Source organism: Cucurbita moschata, unplaced genomic scaffold (assembly GCF_002738365.1).
Source record: "Cucurbita moschata cultivar Rifu unplaced genomic scaffold, Cmos_1.0 Cmo_Scf00008, whole genome shotgun sequence".
Lineage (NCBI taxonomy): Eukaryota > Viridiplantae > Streptophyta > Magnoliopsida > Cucurbitales > Cucurbitaceae > Cucurbita > Cucurbita moschata.
The window spans coordinates 3,716,301-3,725,956 of record NW_019268524.1 but is presented as its reverse complement, the minus strand read 5'-3'; the positions used below and the strand labels follow the sequence as shown (position 1 = coordinate 3,725,956).

At 36.4% G+C, this 9,656-nt stretch overlaps 2 protein-coding genes across 8 annotated transcripts in view; both read left to right on the top strand.

Annotated features, from left to right (window-relative positions):
• The window catches only part of LOC111445808, an 11,042-nt gene extending 8,042 nt beyond the window's left edge, over window positions 1-3,000 (top strand). For 2 of the 6 annotated variants that reach the window (XM_023084312.1, XM_023084310.1), the window contains exons 6-9: window positions 426-516; window positions 1,519-1,598; window positions 1,704-2,017; window positions 2,469-3,000. In XM_023084312.1, the coding sequence (XP_022940080.1) occupies window positions 426-516; window positions 1,519-1,598; window positions 1,704-1,958 (426 nt within the window). In that variant the 3' untranslated portion in view covers window positions 1,959-2,017; window positions 2,469-3,000. Of the gene's footprint in view, window positions 1-425; window positions 517-1,343; window positions 1,599-1,703; window positions 2,018-2,468 lie in introns of those variants that run through there. The other 4 variants (XM_023084311.1, XM_023084313.1, XM_023084315.1 and 1 more) reach the window with 4 other exon arrangements.
• Window positions 3,001-4,029: 1,029 nt separating this feature from the next.
• On the top strand, window positions 4,030-9,155 carry LOC111445811 (membrane-associated progesterone-binding protein 4). Of its 2 annotated transcripts, XR_002710916.1 has the most exons (9): window positions 4,030-4,294; window positions 5,124-5,200; window positions 5,557-5,628; window positions 6,032-6,069; window positions 7,183-7,226; window positions 7,432-7,478; window positions 7,667-7,841; window positions 8,442-8,844; window positions 8,975-9,155. XR_002710916.1 is itself a non-coding variant. In XM_023084319.1 (8 exons), exons 1-8 carry the CDS (start codon window positions 4,088-4,090, stop codon window positions 8,607-8,609), a joined length of 828 nt encoding a protein of 275 aa, XP_022940087.1. In that variant the 5' UTR covers window positions 4,030-4,087; the 3' UTR covers window positions 8,610-9,088. The 2 variants fall into 2 exon arrangements, 1 of the variants encoding a protein (XP_022940087.1); XM_023084319.1 differs by having other exon boundaries at window positions 8,442-9,088.
• Window positions 9,156-9,656: the final 501 nt, after the last annotated feature.

Here is a 9,656-nt window from a genome sequence, read left to right as displayed (position 1 = left end):
TTTTTTGTTGGGTTTTTTTTTTTTTTTTTTTTTGTATGCTCTTATATTCTTTCATTTTTCGCAATGGTTCTTCCTCTAAAAAAAGCCAATGAAACTCCAATAAAATCGGTGAAGCACTTGAATAAAGAACCCAAGGAATCCCAATCACGATTTCTAGTGTTTGGCAGTATACTTTATCAAGTCACCGCACACAAGAAAAAGTTATTGTATATATATTGAAAGAATTCCTTTTTCTTAGCAATTGGATTCTGGATTTACTACAATTTTATCTTATATCCTTGGTTCATTTTCTTCCTCCAATGTTAAAATCCTCTTGGTGCTGCTGCTTCCCTCTCTTTTATCCTTATTTTCCCTCTTTTATCCTTATTTTTGGTCCATATCTCCCAAATCGAATTAATTTCCACAATAAAATTCTGTTTGAACAGGTACCTAACATGGGTCCTCGTGCACTCGCGATTTCCTTTCCCTTTTCATGTGCTTTGGGTGTCCTTTCATCTATGATTGCTTCCACAATGGGTCAGTTACTGTTATGGATAAAATATATTATACCCTACCAATATTCATCATCTGGTATAATTTAGTCCCTTTTCTTTAATCGGTGTTCTTCTATTAATTGAATAGTGAAGAGTCTATGGAGCTGTATGAAGTGAGGTCTCTTTTATGAAAACATGTTAACACCTAAAGTTTAAGCTCCAGAAAAATGAATTGGTTGAAAAGAAACAGTTCTAAAGAAACAACTAGCGGTTCTTGTAATTTTCTTCTATTTATGATTCTATTAATTGGGGTATTGTGTTAGGCTCCTACAGTGAGTGTATGAGAAGAAGGGTAAAAGGAAAACGTGACCTAAAAGTTCATTAGGATAAGCACTAGTAGTAGGAGGAATGATGTGGGCGTGAGGTAAGATACATACATATATATATATATATATACATACACACACACATATATATATATATAGATATATATATATCTATATATATCTATATATATATATATATATATATATCTATATATATCTATATATATATATATATATATATATCTATATATATATATATATATATATATCTATATATATATATATATTTTGGAGAAGTTAAGGAAGGAAGAGAAGATGGCTACCTAGCTAGCCTTGTTTCGTGCATGGTTCACTTCTTACCTTCTGAATAACATTTTACTGGTGCTATTTTCGCATTGAACCCACAAATGCCTGTATTTTTTAGTTCCATCTAGATCATTAGAACTTTTGGTACGTATCAAATGACTACTTGATAGAAATATAAATTAGCTAATCTTACTTCGTTTATGAATTTGTGAGCTAACATCTTAAAGGCTAAATGCAGTCTTGACTCGAGGAAAGCAAATAAAGCCTTGTTTCGTACATCTTAAAGGCTAAATGCGTCGCGTGCCATGTGTGATAGCCTTTTACGTAGTCTCCCATTCTTGCTTAGATTATAAAAGTTATTCCTCTTTGTTGGTAAATCACACGATAACCATTTTGATATTTGATGGTGGCAGTGAGCAAAGCTTACATTTGGGCTTATGCCTGTTTCCAGTTCGCCATAGTCATCCTATTCGCTCATGTATATTATGCAATAGTAAGAATTAGCATTTCTTATCACTTTCTGCTTATTTCAGTCTCAATATTTTGAATGGTCTTGATCATCGTCCATAATATTCTCTCATCGTCTTTCAAAATGCAGCTTAACATGAATGCCGTTCTCTCGGTTTTCCTTTCTGCCCTCACCGGATTCGGGGTTGCTATTTGCATAAACTCGCTTCTTATAGAGTATCTTAAATGGAGAAGAAGCAGGCTATTGAGATCTGCCGATCAACAGATGAGTGTAAGGAGTCCGCCTCAAGTACAGCAGCAGCCACTCGAGCGATTGCAGCAAGAACGCCTTCAGCCACATTCCCATCAGCATCAAGCAATTGTAGATCAAAGTATGGGTCACTAGGGAGTTACTGGTCAGCGAGGAACAACGATTCAGAGGCCACAGTTCACTGAGGTTCCAAGGTTAGTGCCTGTTTGAGACCATAAAAATGTTTGGCTTTCCCCCTTCTTTTTTCCTTTTTTTTAATAAAAATGTTTGAACTGCCCTAATTTTTTCGTTTGTGTGTTTAATAAGTCGTTGAATTTTCCGTTTTATAGCTAATAGATCCCTAACTTATTTGACAATTTTTTACATTCACATACTATTAGAAACAAAATTGAAAGTTTAATATCTTGTGTCCAATACTTAAAAAGTAGTTGAATATGTCAAGGATCTATTAGATACAAAATTGAAAGTTAAAAAACTTTGACATTTGGGACCTACAAGCCATAAAATCGGAAGTTTAAGGACATATTAGACACAAACACACCTATTAGACTTAAAAATATTTGGATATATTGTCAACCATTGAAATAAGAATCTAGAATTACAATTGAACCTTACGTTTACCTTCGTGTTTATTGATTTGTCCAGTTGCAGCTCACCCTCCTTCCATTACAAGGGAATCGATCCATTTCGATTCCATCTCGTGGCGAAGCGATTCAACAATTTGTGCGACATAGCTTTTAATTACAGTCCAGAAGCCTGAGCTATCAGATGGAGATAGTAGCTAAATCAAACATTGATCATTAGAAAGCTCGAGTCAACGGTTGGAAATTGAAACGACCGTTACAGAATCCGTTCATCTTTCTTACCTCGCGGCGAGTTGCTGTTCCCACTTGTTGTAGGCGACAGAACAAGCTTGTGCTATTAGCAGCAAGCAAGATTCGCAGTGGATGAAGAAGACGTTGAAGGTTTGTAAGGAGAATCTCAGGTTATCTCTTTCATATGCTTTGTGTTCATAGTATTTGTTCTTGTTCAGAAAAGAAAAAAAGAAACCAGACCCTCAAATTTGTAAAATAACGTTCCATAATTCTTGTTGTGCTTGCTTTATGTGTGTGTTTTTATTGGTACTTTATGTATTTTGGGTTGTTTTGATTTTAAAATTATGCTGCATTTTCATTTACACATTCCCCATATATCGCATTGCCATATATAGAAGAGTTCATTAATATCCGAGTTCATTAGTTTACCCCTATCTATCTGAATGATCGGTCTCAACTCGGGAGGAAGAACAGGTAATAGACATAAAATCATCCATTCGGGTTCTATATTTGTTCAAATAAAATGCTTAGCTAATTCCATACGTCTAACCAAAAAATCATTTCTTCTTCTAACTTTTCGATCTTTCCATTCATTTACCCACAGGTCTCTCTTTGCCTAATTCTTTCCATTTTACCAACGACGCAAATCCAGATCGACTAATTGTTCTCGTATAGCACTTGTTCCGGTAGATTTCTCAAATATATATATATATGTCTATATCCTCTTGCCTCGTATCTTATTTTGTATTCTGTCTCTCTGAAATTTCCTATTTATTTTTTAAGTGATTGATACTACAAAAAATAATTGATACAGTAGCATACGAAAAATGCTATGGTAGATGTTTTATAGCGTTTTTTGTACGTCGTGACAACTCATGTAATTAAAAGTCTGATATTTTTTATAGCGTTTTTTATAGCTATAATAGATGTGATAATAAAGTATAAAACTATAGATAATTTTACGAAAAAACAATATCGTAGGCTTCTTATAGTATTTTTTGTACGTCGTGATTGTTCATGTCATTAAAAGTCTAATCTGAGACTTTTTATAGTGTTTTGTTCCGATGTTATAAAGTATAAAACTATATAATTTTAACCCTTGGTTGGGTGGAGTAAATTTTTTTTCATTTATATATATATTAAAAATGTTTATTTAAAAAAAAATAGATAATTTTAATTTTTTAAGATAACAAAACGTCGTAATAATTTTTAAATTTAATAATATGTCGTAATAAAAAATATAATATAATGTTTTACGTAGTTTCTAAATATTTAAATTTTAATATTATAATTATTAACACTAAAAATATATTTATTTATTTATTTATTTATTTATTACAGCGAGGACTTTTCAAAGGCGGAAAAAGAAAAAAAGCAAAAAGAAAAAAGAGTAAAAACAAAATCCCACGAAGAAGACACATCTGTAATTTGCCATTCGGGTCCAGAAGTATGGCGAGTGATCAATCTCCGCCAAGACCGGGTGAAGACGCGCATGAAGATGAACAGAAGGGCTCGAGCTCGGTGAAGGGAAAAGCTATGGCGGGAAAGACCTTGGGGTGGGTTTTGGCTCTTATAGTGGCTGTCGTTGCGCTTTTTGTCGGGCTTTCCTTCAAATCCCGATATCCGATCGCCCCTTCCTTGCCTTCCCCTCAACTGGTACGAGTTTCTTCTTGATAATTATGCTTGTATTATAGTTTCGGAAGACATTTTTCTATTTTCTGTTGGAATTGGAAGGCATTTCTCTGTCTTTAGGAATTTGCTGGTATTTTACGAATTTTCGGAGTATTAATTATTGGATAGCAGCTTTTGTGACTTGTTAGAACTGCGTTTATGATTATCGAGCTGTTTAAGATCTTTTGTTCGTTTTACATGGGCGAGTTTTTGATATGCTACATAATGCTATGAAAAAAGGATTAAAGATTGAAAGCGAGAGATCTACACGTTGTGTGGCTACAATTTCAAATCGAGGGAAAGATGATGGCCTTTGGTTAAATGCTTTGAGATGGTGTTCTTAGTGTGCCACTGCTAGTTGATATTGTCCTCTTTGGGCTTTCCGTTCTGGGCTTCCTCTTAAGGTTTTAAAACGTGTTTACTAGGGAGAGGTTTCAACACCCTTATAAAGAATGCTTCGTTCCTCTCTCCAACTGATGTGAGATCTCAAATTTTTTATCTCTGTAGCGTAATGGTGGATTGTTTCTCGTCGGGCTTTTGGGATCTTGTGATTAGAGCTTGATTATGGGAGAACTCTACTTGGGTCCTTTTGGTTAAATAAGTGTTATCAAGGATTCCTACGTACATTTCTGTCTTTATTATCCTTCTTTAAGTTGTTAAATTGATTGAAAGAAGATTGGCAACATGTGATCTTGGCTTTGAAGTGGGTGTAACATGAAATGGACTCTTTATCAGAGAGGTTTAGTTAATTTCTAATTGATTTAAGTTGGCAGAGTTTTATACTTTTATTTCAAGTTCTTGTTTGCTTTTGTAGAAACTCTTCAAAGTTGATGAGCTAGCTTTGTATAATGGAACTGATGAGGGATTGCCTATCCTTCTTGGAATTCTTGGGTACTCTCCACCTCCCTCCCAACCCACCTCCAAATTTTATCTATGTTTTTTTCAGTTAAATTTGTTTAATCATTACAATTTATGAGAGAATGTAGAAAATGGATAAAGAAAATCATGATAGTTCATAGCGTTGAACGACTGAGCTGCATATCTCAATTCTTTCTTGTTGACATTCTTTTGAAATTATATCATTATTCTGCCACACATGGAAAAACAAAATGTCTTGGATTAAACATCAATAACCGACAACATATAGGAATGCATGCCCGTTGTTAATACGGTTAAGCAAAGGGGTCATTTCATGGAAGTCGATCCCTTGCTATTTATTTAACCTCTAACAATTCTATTTTTTTCAGATCAGTCTTTGATGTCACAAAAGGAAAATCTCACTATGGTGTGGGAGGAGGTTATCATCACTTTTCGGGAAGGTTTGTGATTGATTTTTTCCTTGTTGATCTCCTAGGCAACAAATCCAAATTTGATAAGAATAAATTTTAAAATTCCTATATGGCAGCATTTGTTCTATCAATGGTTCAAATTGTCATAGTTCTTTTTCTTCATGTATTTGTGTTTGTCTTTTGTGGCTATTGAATCAATAGATTATCTTAATGAGTCATTTTCTTTCTTCTTTATTTTCCATCTAGAACAGTCTGGAAGCCTGAAAACATTAATTTTCAATTTGAATGTTCATAGTTCCTTACTGATCCAATTATATTTGGTTACTTTTTAACGAGACCTTGATTTTCGATTGCCACTTTTCTTTGAGTTTTGCGATATACTTTAGCAGTAACGTTCTGATATTTTCTTCTTTCATGGTTGTTTTTAAAACAGAGATGCTTCTCGTGCATTCGTATCAGGAAACTTCACAGGTATTTATGGTTTCTTGTTGGGGCGCTTTAAAATATTTTCCGTCAGTTTCTAGCTATAACTTTGTGTACATAGTATAACAGACATTTGAGTGTTCTACAGATATAGTGAAACTTTTGTTTTCTTTGGGCTGCCAATTTGAATCAATTTCTGACCAATGCTTGCTTTTCGTTTCTACATTGTGAATGGAGTGCCTAAAATTAGGCTTTTTTTTAAGGTGGAGGATGTATATCCTCAATTAACTATTGTATTAAAGTGTCGTCATCCTAATTATGTCTTCGTATGGAAAACGTGCGAAAACGGTAATTTGACTATTACTCAACAATAAATATGTATTGTGAGATTCCACATCGGTTGGAGAAGGGAACGAAACATTGCTTATAAGGGTGTGGAACCCTCTCCCTAACCGATGCGTTTTAAAACCTTAAGGGGAAGTTTAGAAGTGAAAGCCTAAAGAGGACAATATCTGCTAGCGGTGGGCTTGGGCTCTTACAATTGGTATCAAAGCCAGACACCGAGCCGTGTGCCAGCGAGGACGCTAGGCTTCCAAGGGGGGTGGATTGTGAGATCCCACATCAGTTGGAGAAGGGAACGAAACATTCCTTATAAGGGTGTGGAAACTTCTCTCTAACAGACGCGTTTTAAAACCTTGAGGGGAAGCCCAAAGAGGACAATATCTGCTATCGGTGGGCTTGGATGGTTACAAATGGTATCAGAGCCAGACACCGGGCGGTGTGCCAACAAGGATGTTGGGCTTCCAAGGGGGTGGATTGTGAGATCCCACATCAGTTGGAGAGGGGAACAAAGCCTTCCTTATAAGGATGTGGAAACCTCTCCCTAACCGACGCGTTTTAAAACTTTGAGGGGAAGTCCATAAGGGAAAGTCCAAAGAGGACAATATCTGCTAGCAGTGGGCTTGAGCTAGGACGGTTACATGTACTAAATCACATGTCCATTTCTATTTCTTTTTCATTGAGGGTGAGGAGAGGAAGAATGGTAGAGAGTGGTTAGGAATAAGAACTAAGAAAAAAAGAAGAAGAAAAATGTTTCATATGTCCCATTACCTAAACATCTTTCAAGTATCAATTGAATTCTATCATTTGTTATTGTTATAGGGGAAGGACTCACTGATTCCTTGCGGGGCTTGTCAAATGCTGAGGTACTCTTAATTGCCTACTTAAATTGTCACTATGGTCAAGGGATTGCCCTTAAATATGCAATGTTGTTGCTTATTATTCGTCTTCTCATTCTTTAACTTTGTAGAACTTCTGCCCCTCCAAACCCGTTCTTTCCCCCTCTTTGGTATATAGACACTGCTCTCTCAAGGTTTATATATCTGACTGTTGTACTAACTAATCTTGTAGATCAAGAGCGTTGTTGAATGGCGGGGCTTTTACCATAAATCCTACACGTAAGTTGGCTGCAGTAGCATCTGTTATCTTAAATGATATGCGATGACAATTGTTGCAACTTGCAAATGTCGTGCGTGTTCGTTCGAGCATGAAAATTTGATTAGTTGATAGAAGACGTTAGATTTGAGAATGGTGTGATATTATTGGAATAGATGCTGAAGGATAATGTTCTTGGCCTTCGCCACAGATTTGTAGGTAAGTTGGTGGGTCTTTACTATGATGATCAAGGAAATCCCACTAAGCATTTAAAGGGAGCTGAGGCAAAGGCTGCCAGAGGCGCACAACTTTTGAAGAAACAAAAGAAAGAGGAGGATAAACTGCCAAGCTGTAATTCGAAATGGAGTCAGGATGAAGGTGGTGAGGTATATTCTTCACTGTAGACCTGTTATTTTCCAATCACATTCTATATTTACTCGTTAGGACAGTATTTAGGTGTGAGATCCCACATCGGTTGGAGAGGGGAACAAAGCATTTCTTATATGAGTGTGGAAACCTCTCCCTAGTAGACGCGTTGTAAAACCGTGAGGTTGACGGTGATACGTAACGGGCCAAAGCGGACAATATCCGCTTATGGTGTGCTTGGGCTATTACAAATGGTATCAGAGCCAAACACCGGGCGGTGTGCCAGCGAGGATGTTGGGCCCCAAAGGAGGGTGGATTGTGAGATCCCTCATTAGTTGGAGAGGAAAACAAAACATTCTTTATATGGGTGTAGAAACCTCTCCCTAGTAGACGCGCTTTAAAACAGTGTTAGCAGTGGGCTTGGGCTGTTACAAATGGTATCAGAATCATACACTCGGGCGGTGTGCCAGCGAGGATGCTGACCCCCAAGGGGGTGGATTGTGAGATCCCACATCGATTGGAGAGAGGAAAAAGCATTCCTTATATGGATGCTTGGTTTTGTAGGCTAATTCACACACAGAATAAACTTCATATTGTGATCTCTTTTACCCCATCTTTAGGTCTGGTGCGATAATGGCTTCCCGAGGTTGATACAGAGACCATTAGAAATCGCGTTGACAGGGAAGATGAGCAAACGATGTGCTTGCTTTCGAGAAGACCAGCTGGGAGAGCCAGGATTAGAAGTTTATGAAGGTTGTGACTACCAAGCGAAGACCTGCCGTGTTTAAAGACCCGTTACAAACAGCCTTAGCTCGTTAGTCGACATATAACCTTCTCATACATCGGAAACCACTTCATTATAGTTATCATCCATAAACCAGAGGGGGTGAAACCTGCAACGAGATTGACCGAAATGGCCGATAGATACACAGAAACACGACACACCAAACGTTCCATTCTTCGTTTTTTTTTTCCTCTTTCTTAGGAAGGATGCGGGAGACAGGGAGTATCGACTGCGTACAGGTACGTGATTATCTGTTTCACGACATAATACTGTTCATTGATCATATCATCAGCTTCAGTTGCTTGCCTGCTTTCTAGACCTGTGTTTTGATGTATTTTGATGTGAGTTGTATGTTTTGGCCTCTTTTAGATTCAACAGCTGCAAGACATGAACAGACAAACCTTGTCTCTCAATCATTGATGTTGCTCTATACTTCTGACTATTGGTCTATAATATATGTTCCCTTCATTACATAGCTTTCAAGGATGATTTGGTGCATAGTTGAATCCATATGAAATATACTATGTGTATATATATATTTGCATTGTAATGTCGGGAAAAATTAACTTAAACTTTGGAGGCCTGCCCAACAGGCTATTAGCTCGGGCCAATTCGGCATCCTTTTGCTCAATTTCTCGTGGGCATCCGCACGAACCTCCTTATAATATCTAGTCATGTATTAAACTTCATCTCAATTCAACCATAAACTTAGAATAGTGTAAAATTGATTTTTTTTTTCATGAAATTAAGTTTAGTCAATAGTTTATGGTATAATTTTGTTTAAATTGGTAAATTTTAACAAATATTAAGACCATATATGAGATTAATTTTTTTAATGATCTTTTAAACAAATTAAAAATTGCAATTTCACTCCCTTAAAGTTAGGAAAACCTTCTCTCGTTTAGCGTCGGTCAAGATTTACTATATGCCAAGTAGTTAGGAAGAAGTGTAATGAACGAGAGTTGTTGAAACTAGCATATTGGAAGATCAATCGGTCAAGATTTACTACATGCCAAGTAGTTAGGAAGAAGTGTAATGAACGAGAGTTGTT